Source organism: Trichinella spiralis, assembly GCF_000181795.1.
Source record: "Trichinella spiralis strain ISS 195 chromosome Unknown Scfld4697, whole genome shotgun sequence".
Taxonomy (NCBI): Eukaryota; Metazoa; Nematoda; class Enoplea; order Trichinellida; family Trichinellidae; genus Trichinella; species Trichinella spiralis.
The window spans coordinates 4189-16438 of record NW_003531636.1 but is presented as its reverse complement, the minus strand read 5'-3'; the positions used below and the strand labels follow the sequence as shown (position 1 = coordinate 16438).

The 12250-nt window shown below is 30.1% G+C and overlaps 2 protein-coding genes across 2 annotated transcripts; both read right to left on the bottom strand.

Moving 5' to 3' along the window:
• Positions 1-1956: 1956 nt before the first annotated feature.
• Positions 1957-4121, bottom strand: Tsp_12243 (deoxyribonuclease II superfamily). The gene is made up of 5 exons (XM_003367191.1): positions 4086-4121; positions 3220-3739; positions 2754-2957; positions 2101-2342; positions 1957-2061 (listed from the first exon to the last, which is right to left on the bottom strand). The coding sequence occupies exons 1-5, from the start codon at positions 4119-4121 to the stop codon at positions 1957-1959; spliced, it is 1107 nt and encodes a 368-aa protein (XP_003367239.1).
• A 1877-nt stretch (positions 4122-5998) lies between these two features.
• On the bottom strand, positions 5999-11301 carry Tsp_12242 (deoxyribonuclease II superfamily). Its single transcript, XM_003367190.1, has 9 exons — positions 11226-11301; positions 10477-10722; positions 10248-10430; positions 9796-9999; positions 7453-7662; positions 7226-7330; positions 6778-6981; positions 6143-6288; positions 5999-6103 (listed from the first exon to the last, which is right to left on the bottom strand). Exons 1-9 carry the CDS (start codon positions 11299-11301, stop codon positions 5999-6001), a joined length of 1479 nt encoding a protein of 492 aa, XP_003367238.1.
• Positions 11302-12250: the final 949 nt, after the last annotated feature.

The window sequence follows — 12250 nt, the reverse complement described above, 5'->3', positions numbered from 1 at the left end:
TATATGTATATATGATTATTTATATATCTGTGCGCGTGTGTGTGGTTGAAGTGAATGTGGAGATTGAAAATATTTATGAAGCCGTATAGAGTCATTGTCAAAACCTAATAAGTGTCAATACCATAATGTTCAGATGAACAAATATAAAGATACCAGTTTCATTTTCTATAAGGATGGCTTGATGTAATTTTCAATTTGGCGAGAAGTAGGGTTTTATATATCAGATATACCAAAAGTTTTGGAATTCGGGTTACATTCTCACAGATTAGGTATGAATTACCATGTGATAAAGTGTGAACAGTCTAATTTAAAGGTAACACATATCATCATAACAAGATCAGATAGAGTAGATCGTTGTACCAGGAACCGTCGTTCCCCAAAAGCAAAGCTGCATAATCTTTATAACATGATTCATGGATGAGATTAGCATGTAGGTATGTAGATCATGAAAAAAAAGGTTACTCATAAATGGGTATTGTACTAAGGCGATCATATAAGTAACAATACATTCTGATAGAGATCTAATGCACGCACCATGACGCAGAAAACAGCAATGCTATTGAACATATATAAAACGCATCATGATAATTATCGTAAAATATATAGACAATTAAATTTTCAAAAATCAAAATAATTATAAGTTATTGGTAAAGTATGCATCGCCTTATAGTAAATTAATCAAAATTTTATTCCATTGCAGTTATGCAAGCTTCTTTGGTATCTTTAAAGAAGAATTGAACAAATTATAAGTTTTCAAATAAAGTTGATTTCTATAGAAAAAATTTTAAATCCTTTCATTGACACCTGTTGTACTTATCAGCATTTACAAAATCAATTGTATCATCTACTTCTAAAAATAATGTGTGACATAAAAATACTGTGACACGCATATTATAAATCAAGATGACCATTATTTCATTAGTCACAATACAGAATGATTTACCTGACTTTCCACAAAAAGTACAGGAAATATTTTGTTCGTATAAAATGAGTGGCATTTCTAACAAAATGGCACATTTTTAATAACCATTTTCAATGACCTCTGTAAATAGAAATTACTGCTATACTCATTTATAAATCTTAATTCTCAAAATAAAACTTAATTATCAGGCATTTAGAAAAATTATATAACCAAATATTTTTACTGTTGCAATGCCCAAAATTTGGCGTAAGAAAGCTCAACAAGCCATGTAGTATAAAAATGGAACGTCATTGCTTACATTTGCAACATAATAGACAAGAGTAAAAATTATTTTTATACAATAAATATCACTGCATTATATAAGAATTGTGAAGTGTTAGGTATATCTCATCTGCATAAGATTAATTCTGAGGCATTATTGGTAAAATATTAAATGGAACGTAACAAAAAGCAAAGATTTTCAAAGAATGTCTATACGTTATCACCTACTACAATTGTCATTGCAGTTACTTCCAAAAAATTCTTGACGCACACCCCAAACATAAAATTAGCATCTCGCTGATGCACAACTTCAGCAGATGGGCTGCACGATACGAATATTTCACATAATAGATTATCAAAGGGGAATCATTAATGGCGCAATACAGCAGTGTACCGGCATTTCTCAGCAGCTGAGGATAATCTAACGTCTAAATATAGTCTGCAAATATCTGACATGCATTATTATGAATTTTATACCAGCTCATATTCGTGGATCTATAATTCAACTCAAATTATAAATGTGAGGAAACGCAGCATAACATTTGTTTACAACACTTCAATTTCAACATGAAATGATTTCAAAATGAGAAAACGTATAACAAAATGTTCCTTTACCGTGCTCTATTTTAAAGTAAACTCATTTCTAAGAAGATAAATTACAACTGCTATTCATGAAAAGATTTCAAATGAGTTTACTATAAAACAGCAGTTTAGTTTATCCAATTTTACTTCCAAATAATGCAAAATTTTACTTTTCAATTCCACACAGCTATTCACTGTGGGCAGTTTTCAACTTGAGCAGCAATAGTATTAAATCTAGCAAAAATTGCAGCTTGGTCGAAACAAGCTGCCAGCGCAGGTTCTGTCGCTTGACTTTTCTAAATTCCAATAGAATGAAAACATGAAAATTATTATACTTTTAGTATAGTTACAGCATATGGCTTATCCATAAAGCAAAATATATTTCCAGGTTCTGAAACAATCCAATTCGATTCGTCAGCCTCAATATTAGTGGCATGATCACCAATTTGAGCTGGGCTTTTAATTAAACGAATATTCCTTTCTAAAACTCTACAGTCTCCTTTTAATTTATTGTCTCTTCTAGACCAAACCTTTATGGTCTTCTTCAGTCCTCTTAATATAACTTTCCTGTACATTTCTAAAAGGACATTTGTAAATTTATTGTGGTTGCTTTCTCAGAAAAATTAGTTAATGCTTAAATATGTTAATATGATAAAATTTCCATTTGGCAATCATTCATCAATTATTGCAAGTTAGAAATTGTAGAACTTTTGATAAATCACCTCAAAAATGGAATACGTATGTTCTTACATTTTAAAAAGAAAACCCTGAAGTTTCTACTTTTTCGGTTGATATGTGAAGATGCAGCTGATCATTTGACGTCATTCTAAGCATTTAATGAATTGCATTTATAAATCTGTGCCGTTCAGTGATTTATATTGTACATACTGTTGTTGTAAAAAGAACTGTTTATCAAAAATGATAAAAGAAAGTCACAAAAATATGAACAATTGACTTTTAATTATTAAAGCAGTTTTCACGTACTTACCATATCGAGATTTAGCTGATTTACTGAAGATTTGAACAGATACGGCACCTGCACCCGTCAGTTTTATTGATCGGCTGATAGTGAATGGTGGCATAGTAGGAATTTGTCCTTCTGCTAACTTTTTGAAATCTGGCATTCCTGCTGTTTCTGTTTCTGGGATATCATTGTAATATACAAATGGTTCAGCACGAAATAATGACGCAGCTAAATGACAAAAATGTAATCAATGCAATACCTTTTACTGCATTTAATGCTAATGTGCATTTTTTTAATTAAGTGAATGCAATTGGAAGTTCTTTTCTGTTAATGTTTTAATATAGCTATTTTCAGAATACTTTTATTTAAATATTCTAATATTATCTTTCAAGGTTTTTCTAATGATTAAATCAGAATTATTTTCAGTTTAAAAGAAGCGTTGCTGCTTGAATTATTTGAAATATTACTTGAGATTTTGCTGCAGACTAACCTATTGCGTTGATCTGGGTTTCTGCAATAGTCATGCAAATCAATAAATGTCCTTTTGCAATTTCAGCTGCAGGCCAGCTGTAGCCTGTTTTTGCTGCTGGAAATCCTGGAACTGTATGCACAATCCATGCTCCGTCATTTACACCAACTGCAGTGCTGATCATAATGACTCCTGCTTCCGAAAAAAAGATAGGTAATTGTAAAACATATAAATTTGAATATTTTCTACCTTTGCCGTTAGATTTTGTTTTCACATTTGGTATTCCTGGAGGAATGTTGTTGTATGCAAAAAATTTTACATCAGCGTTGTTTCCGACTACATCGTTCAGTGTTACTGCAAATGAATGTCCAGCCCTATCAGTAACGGCTGCTGCACCATTTACCCAATTGTCAGGGGCATCTGAGGCCAGGAATTTACCCCTGTCTTGTGAAGGCCCTTTGTATAATATAGCCCTATATGTGTTTTTCTTTTCTGTATTATGCTTATGAATTCTGTTTTTATAAACATAGCAAGAAATAAACTATAAAAATTTATTTATTGCAAAGACAGTTGATCTGGGTAGTTTCAAAGAATCTATAGAAGTTTTTATTTCTGGAAAACCCTGTCAAGTAATTTACATATTTGTTTGTGTGAGTGTGCACGGCCAATTCGACATGTTATTGTAAATTATGAAATTTCATGAATTTCATTAAATTTCTTTTAGTTACTGTTTTTTTGTATAATTTGTTAGCCGTTAGTTTTATTAACAGCAATAAGAAATATGGAAATTTCACAAATTACAAACAAATTTTTCATAATGATTTTAATGGATAATTATATTTATTATGTTTTGTGTATGAATTGGTTCCAGTGATAATAAAGCTTACCAATCTGCGTTTCCTGCACCATTTGTATTTTTGCATCTCGAATTTTGCGAATTTGTGATATTTGGTAGTAGCAGAAGCACAAAAACTGGTGTCAACATTTCATAACATGTGTTTGTGCATCAAGTATTGATAAATTACTTACCTCTTACATATATATATATTTGTATAAATGTGGTGATTGAAAAATATTTGTAGCACAATGAGAATGATTTTGAAAATGCAATTAAGCTGCATTGCGTAAATACTCAAATAAACAAGTATTGCAATTGTAAAGTTTACTGCATTTGATTTCAATATTATTTTTGAAGATTGGCTTGATGCAATTTTATTTTACCGTTTCAGTACATAATGTTATTTTCATTGTTAAAATAATTTTTATTTTTCTTATTTAAAGGCATTTTATCCGTGATATTTATTTTGCTATTGGTATTTGTATGAGTTATATTATGTTTTCGCTATTACTTTTTATTGAGCTGATTTTTAGGCATTCTTGCACGTTTCTTTGTGGCTAACATTATGTGATTCTGGATGTTTCATCCCACTTTCATGAAATTACGCAAGTGTAAATAAATATCAGTATACTTCTTTTCTTCAAGCAACATAAACGTTCTACTTTTTGAACATACTGCCTCCAGCAACAAAGACGTAGCTAATTATTTTATATTTCAAAAATTATGGATTAATTTTTTCATTTTTTATTTAGTGATTTTAATTTCAGTCAGCATATTTATTTCAAAAATGTAAAACTAAATCTGTAATTTAAAAATTATGTTAATTCATATTCTTTAGTTCTGTGATTTTTTGCAACTTTTATGTCAAATAACAAAGCTTAGCAATGCTTTGTAATAACTTTTATAAAATATTATGAGTAAAGCTTGCTTATGGAACACAACGATAATGCGGATAGAAATCTTTTAGTATCTGAGATATAATTTGCTTAGTGAACGGTGGATTATTTATGCTTTTCCATGATATGATGTTATTCTTATAAGTTTCTATCTATGGAGGGAATGCTTGACGTTTGAACGTTTTTAGATATTATTTATAGATATTTTTTAAAAACTCAGTAATATAATTTATTCTGTCCGTGCCTAATGTCATAACAGTTGTTGCTGCAATTTAACGTTTTAATCTTTAAAACAGAATTTCATAAAACTGCGTAAAACTGACTAATGAAAATTAATGTAATCAATATGTTTGACAACTAGGATTTTCATGAAATTATTAATAATCAGCTGTTCGACGATTTCAAAAACTTAAAGTAATATTTCCATCTAAAAATAGTACAGTAATATATAACATTAGCAAAGCCGCCAAAAATCTCATTTTTATAAGCAAAATTCAGAAACTTGTAAAACATTTAACGGAACATAATATAAAGTAGAAATTCTCAAAAAATATCTATGCGCTATCATTTGTTACACTTCTCATTACGGTTTTCCACTAAAAATTCTTAACGTACCTTTCATATATGTCAGAGGTTAGAATCTCTGTGTTACTCAACTGCAACAACTAGGCTACTCATTCTGAATGTGACACTTAGTAGTCCATCAAAACAGAGCAATGTATTACTCAGTCAAGCAATATGCCAGCATTTCGCAGCAGCTAAGCATTATCAAACGTGAAGATCTTGTTTGAAAAAATAACGCATGCATTACAATGAATCTCTACCGTTCAATTCTGTTCATTTCAATAGGTCCATTATTTAACTGAATCATAAAACATAAGAATGTGGAGACGTGAAACAAAACGTTTCTTTACTGCACTGCATTTTAAAGTGAACTGATTTCTAAGAAGATAAAACTAATATTAATAAAAAATTTCAAATCCGTTTACAATAAAACAGCTGTTTATTGCAGCAGATGTTACTTTCAAATTAGGTAAAAATTTGGATTACAATTTCATACAGCTTTTCATTGTGGACAGTTTTCAACTTGAGCAGCAATAGTATTAAATCTAGCAAAAATTGCAGCTTGGTCAAAACAAGCAGCCAGCGCAGGTTCTGTAGCTTGACTTTTCTAAATTACAAAAGAATGAAAACATGAAAATTATTTTACTTTTAGTATAGTTACAGCATATGGTTTATCCATGAAGCAAAATATATTTCCAGGTTCTGAAACAATCCAATTTGATTCGTCAGCCTCAATATTAGTAGGGTGGCCAGCAATTTCAACGGGACTTTTAATTAAACGAATGCTTCTTTCTAAAACTCTACAGTCTCCTTTCAATTTATTGTCTCTTCTAGACCAAACCTTTATGGTTTTTTTCAGTCCTCTTAATATAACTTTCCTGTACATTTCTAAAAAGACATTTGTAAATTTATTGTGGCTGCTTTCTCAGAAAAATTTGTTAATGATTAAATACGCTGCTTTCATGAAATTTGCATTCGGCAATCAACTATTAAGTTAAAGATTTTTGAGCATTAGTTGAAATCACCTCAAAAAAACATGTTATTCAATTTAAAAAAAACCCTAAAATTTCTACCTTTTAGGGTTTTATGTCAAGATGCTACTGATTATTAGAGTCATTCTAGGCATTTAATGAATTGCATTTATAGATCTGTTGCGTTCACTGTTTTATATTGTGCATACTGCTGATGTTGAAAAAATTTTTTGTCAAAACATGATTAAAAAAATAACGAAAGTTATGAAAAATTGACTTCAAATTATTAAAAATGGTTTCACTTACTTACCATATCTCGATTTAGCTGATTTACTGTAGATATGAACAGGTACAGCGCCTGCACCCGTCAGTTTTATTGATCGGTTGATAGTGAATGGTGGCGTACTAGGAATTTGTCCTTCTGCTAATTTTTTGAAATCTGGCATTCCTGCTGTTTCTGTTTCTGGGATATCATTGTAATATACAAATGGTTCAGCATGAAATAATGATGCGGCTAAATGAAAAAATGTAAACAATGTAAAACTTTTTACAGCATTTAATGCTAATATGCATTTGTTAATTAAAATAATGCAATTGGAAGTTCTGATATAACCATTTTCAGTATACTATTGCTTGAATGTTTTGACATTATCTTTCAAAGTTATTCTAATAATTAAATCAGAATTATTTTTAGTTTAAGAAAAGCTGTGTTGCTTAAATTATATGAAATATCAATTGAGATTTTGCTGAAGACTAACCTATTGCGTTGATCTGGGTTTTTGCGATGGTCATGCAAATTAGTAAATGTCCTTTTGCAATTTCAGCTGCAGGCCAGCTGTAGCCTGTTCTTGCTTTTGGAAATCCTGGAACTGTATGTACAATCCACGCGCCGTCATTTTGCCCAGCTGTTGTGCGGATTATAATAATTCCTGTTCAGAATAAAAGATAGGTAATTGTAAAACATTTAAATTTCAACATTTTCTACCTTTGCCGTTAGATTTTGTTTTCACATTTGGTATTCCTGGAGGAACGTTGTTGTATGCAAGGAACTTTACATCATTATTGTTGTTTGCTACTACATCAGTCAGTGTAGCTGCAAAAGAATGTCCATTTGCTTGTGCTACATCACGTGCTCCATCGTCCCAATTGCCAGGGACATCTGATGCAAGTAATTTACCAGTGTTCTGTGCAGGACCTTTGTATAATATTACCCTATACGTGTTTTGACATATTGTATTATTTTTAGTAGTTCTGTTTTTTATAGATTATGGAAGGAATAAACTGAAAAACAAGCGGAATGAAATTTTTTTAGACTTTATTAGAAGAACGGTTGAGCTGTGCAGTTTCAATCAAACTTTTATGCAGTTTTAAATTAGTTTGTCAGTTTTATTTTCAGCATGAAAAAATGAAAATACTTCACAAATTGTAATTAATTTTAATGAATGTTGTGTAACAATTTTTTTATCTTTTTTGTCTTTGAAATGGTATCATTGATAATGAAACTTACCAGTCTGCATCTCTTGCACCAGCTTTGTTTTTGCATTTGGAGTTTTGTGAAATTGTAATGTCTGATTGTAGCAAAAGCATCAGAACTAATGTCAGCATTTTGAAACATTTATTTGTGCATGAATTAATGATAATCTCCTTCTCCCTTACATATATAAATACACATATCTGTTTGTGTGAATAAAATGAATGAAAAATATTTATGACCTTAAAGAAAGTGGCTATGTAAATGCAATTAAGCTGTACTGGGAAAAATTCAAATAAATAAATTCTGAAATTGTGAGTCTCATTTCACTTTATTTCAATATTGTTTTTATAAAGTGACTTGATTTAATTTCAAATTATATTTTATTCTTGCGGTACATAGTGCTGCTTTCATATTTGAAATTATTTTTATTATGCTTACTTTTATCCCAACATTATTTTATCAGTGATTAATATTCTTTTTCAATGATATTAATAGCTGTTATACTGAGAATTAAATACTGTTTCCTTCAAGCTATTTTTTATACATGATTGCCAATTACTTGTTTGGCAGAAATTTCTTGATTGAAAATATTTGATTCCACTTTCATGAATTTGAATAAATTTGAATGAATGGCACTAAAATGTTTGTTGATGACATGTTTTTCTTCAACCAGTTAGTATTGTAATAATGTTCTTTAAACTTACATTTCAAAAAATACTTTTAACTTTTGAAATGTTTTCATGCTTTTAAATTTTACAGAATTAGTATTTTTAGTTCTGATTTTGCTGTTTCCAATATCAACCGATGCATTCCTTTTGTAATTGTGAAATTAAATAAGCAACTCAATTATTTTAAAATACAGTGCACATTTCTGTAATTTATTGCAACTTTAATAATGTCTTAAAAAATTGAGCTTATGCTTTTTACAAAACTCTATAAAACTTTACGTATAAACACAGTTTGTGCAACAAAACTATAATGAGAATAGAAATCTGTCAGTAGAAAAACTATGATTCATACAATCACAGAAAAAGCAGCAAAAATAAGGCAGTTGGTACTTTAGTTTGAAATATTCCACGATATTACTTTATAATTTCTTACTGCTTTTCATTGTGGACAATTTTCAACTTGGGCAGCAATGGCATCAAATCGAGCAAAAATTGCATTTTGGTCAATGCAAACTGCCATAGCAGGTTCAGCTGCTTGACTTTTCTAAATTACAACTGAATAATAATATGAAAATTATTTTACTTTTAAAATAGTTACAGCATATGGCTTATCTGTGAAACAAAATATATTTCCAGGTTCTGAAACAATCCAATTTGATTGATCTGCTTCAATATTAGTGGCATGATCACCAATTTGAGCTGGACTTTTAATTAAACGAATATTCCTTTGTGAAACTCTACAGTCTCCTTTCAATTTATTGTCTCTTCTTGACCACACCTTTATAGTTTTCTTGAGTTTTTTTAAAATGACTTTCTTGTAAAATTCTAAAATTTAAATTGCATTCTGATCTGCTTTTCTGGTAAATTTAATTGTTGATCTAATATGTAATAATGATTTGAATTGCATTTAAAATACAGTGATATTCTTTTAGTGATCATAAATTGCCCAACAAGATTAGTTCGAATTATATTGAAAAGGTAAGACTTCTTTATCATTGGAAATACATTTTGCATTTTCTATAAATGAATATTGTTGCTAAATATTAATAAATAATTCTTGTTAATAAATTTTAATTATATAATTTTATGACAATGTTTGTTATGTACTTACCGCTATTAGCAAAGAAATATAATAAATAAATTACATTAAACATGAGAAACAAATTGCATGTTTTGATTTACATACCATATCTGGATTTAGCAGATTTACTGTAAATATGAACGTCTATAGGAGCTGCAGCTGTAATTTTAATTGATTGCTTGATCGTATATGGTGGCAAGGTAGCAGTTTGTCCTTCTGCTAATTTTTTAAAATCTCCCATTCCTGCAATTTCTGATTCAGGAATATCATTGTAATACACAAATGGCTCTGCTCGAATTAATGATGAGGCTAAATGAAAAGATGTGAACTGAATATTAATGTTAACATCATTTAATGCTAACATTTATTTTTTTAAGAAATTATGCAAATTAAAGTTCTTTACTATACGTTCTTTGGTAAAACTTTTTTCTGATTATTTTCAATGTCCTGAGAATATTTTTCTAAGTTTTTATAATAATTTTAGTCAGAATTATTTTTAATATGAAGCTGCAATGATTTCAGAATTATTTACAGTATAGTTATGGTTATTGACCAACCTATTGCGTTGATTTGTGTTTCTGCGATAGTCATGCAGATTAGTAAATGTCCTTTAGCAGTTTCAGCTGCTGGCCAGCTGTAACCTGTTTTTGCTGCCGGAAATCCTGGAACAGTATGTACTATCCATCTTCCTTCATTTGCTCTAGCAGCGGTGCTTACAATAATGACTCCTGCATCATACACTGCATGAAATTTTATATATATTTTGTGAATTCTTAAATTTTCTACCTTTGCTGTTAGATTTTGTTTGTACGTTTGGTACTGCTGGCGGAACATTGTTGTACGCAAGAAACGTTATATCTTGAGCATTTGCTACAACACCTGTTAATGATGCTGCAAATGAATGTCCTGCTTGATTGGCAAGCGGTGCTGCTCCATCAGCCCAATTTCCAGGTGCTGTTGAAAGGAGCACTTTACCATTAGCTTGTGTTGGTCCTTTGTATAATATAGCCCTATGTACATTGCTTTGGTTGCCTGCATCGTGTTTATGTGTTTTGCTTTCAAGCAGTTTGATATGAAATTAATGAACATGAAAAAATGTATTAACAGTTAAGATTTGTTTAGAAGCAGTGCAAGTAATTAATTTTTTTTAATTTTCAACGTATGAGTTTATTGATATAAGGAGATATGGTTTGTGTTGAAAAGCAGGAAAACTTTGATTGCTTTATTGTATTTTATTTTATTTGAAATCTAAACTGTCAACTCTTATCTCAAAACTTACCAATCTGCGTCTGCTACTCCATCATTGGCTTTGCATTTTAGATTTTGTGAAACTGTGATACTTAATAAAAACGAAAGTGAAAGAACTATTAATTTGGAGCGCCTCAGCATTTATTGATATATGACTGCGTGTGAATTAATGACAAACTGCTCATTGTAGGTTTATATATATTTGTGTTGGTGAATTAATTGAAAAGTATTTATAATGCTATATGACGTTATTAAGTAAATTTAATTTATTTTTGCTGTGCAATTACTGAAGCAAATAAATATTGTGATCACCCATTTCACTGCGTTTACAAGTTCAACGTTATTTTTATAAGCCTGCTTCATTTTATTTTAAATTCACTACATGTCATGTATTTTTGAATTCAAAGTTTTGTGAAGGTTCTACGGAATATGTTAATGTTGATTTGATGAATGAATTGATTTTTCATGTTCGTTTATTAGATATCTATGGTTTGGGCTTCATTTTGCAACGGACTTTCCGTCACAGCAGGAGGTTAGTCCTCCCCCTTGTTGTTGTCTGCCGGGTCACCACGGCTTACAGCTGCTATGGTCACCAGAGCTGACCTTACAGCAGCTTATCTTTCTGAAGATATTTTGGATATTTGATTTATAAAAGAAACGCAAAACTGTCGTTTCAAATGTTTATTACACATTTCAAGAGGGTCCAAAGCGGTCAGAACTTTCCTCGCGTTTTCCAATTGATTGTCTGAAATTGTGTTCTCATTGGATGATAATGGCATGTGCCCTCATTGCATACTTTTTTAGGTTCTCTCATCTAACTTTTCATTGACTCAAATTATTCGGTTTTGATTAGCTACAATATTTTTCAATTCTTTGGTACAAACGTTTTGATTACATAACAATTGATTCTGTGACAACATTATCTTTGATGGCACTTTTACCCAATACAGTTGTTTTCTCATTCGTATAATAGCGGTTTTTATCTAAATATTTATTTTTCTATTTGAAAAATTTTAGTAATCTGTGTTTGTAATACCATTTTTAAAACTTTTCTCATATTTTATTATTATGGTAACTAAATTGATAAGATAGCATTTTAAGATATATATATCAAGATAATACAGCGAAATAATTTGTTATTTTTCAACCCTCAACAACAACAATATGACAAAACGCAAACAACATATGTTCTAACATTATGCATATTCTAAAGCAGCAGTCTATCATCGGTCATCCACTCTTACCTAAAGTAAAGTAAACAGGGAAGAGAAAAACGGTGCATAGAAGCATTTTGATTTTTCTTTTTGTTTCT

Coding starts and splice junctions, on each gene's coding strand:
- Tsp_12243 (XM_003367191.1), bottom strand. CDS start 4,121: ATGCAAAAATACAAATGGTGCAGGAAACGCAGATTG. Junction 2,958..3,219: donor AACCCAGATCAACGCAATAG/GTTAGTCTGCAG, acceptor TTTGTCATTTAG/CTGCGTCATTATTTCGTGCT. Junction 2,343..2,753: donor ATCAGCTAAATCTCGATATG/GTAAGTACGTGA, acceptor ATGTCCTTTTAG/AAATGTACAGGAAAGTTATA.
- Tsp_12242 (XM_003367190.1), bottom strand. CDS start 11,301: ATGAAGCAGGCTTATAAAAATAACGTTGAACTTGTAAACGCAGTGAAA. Junction 10,723..11,225: donor CACAATATTTATTTGCTTCA/GTAATTGCACAG, acceptor AACACGATGCAG/GCAACCAAAGCAATGTACAT. Junction 7,663..9,795: donor ATCTGCTAAATCCAGATATG/GTATGTAAATCA, acceptor TATTATACAAAG/GTCCTGCACAGAACACTGGT.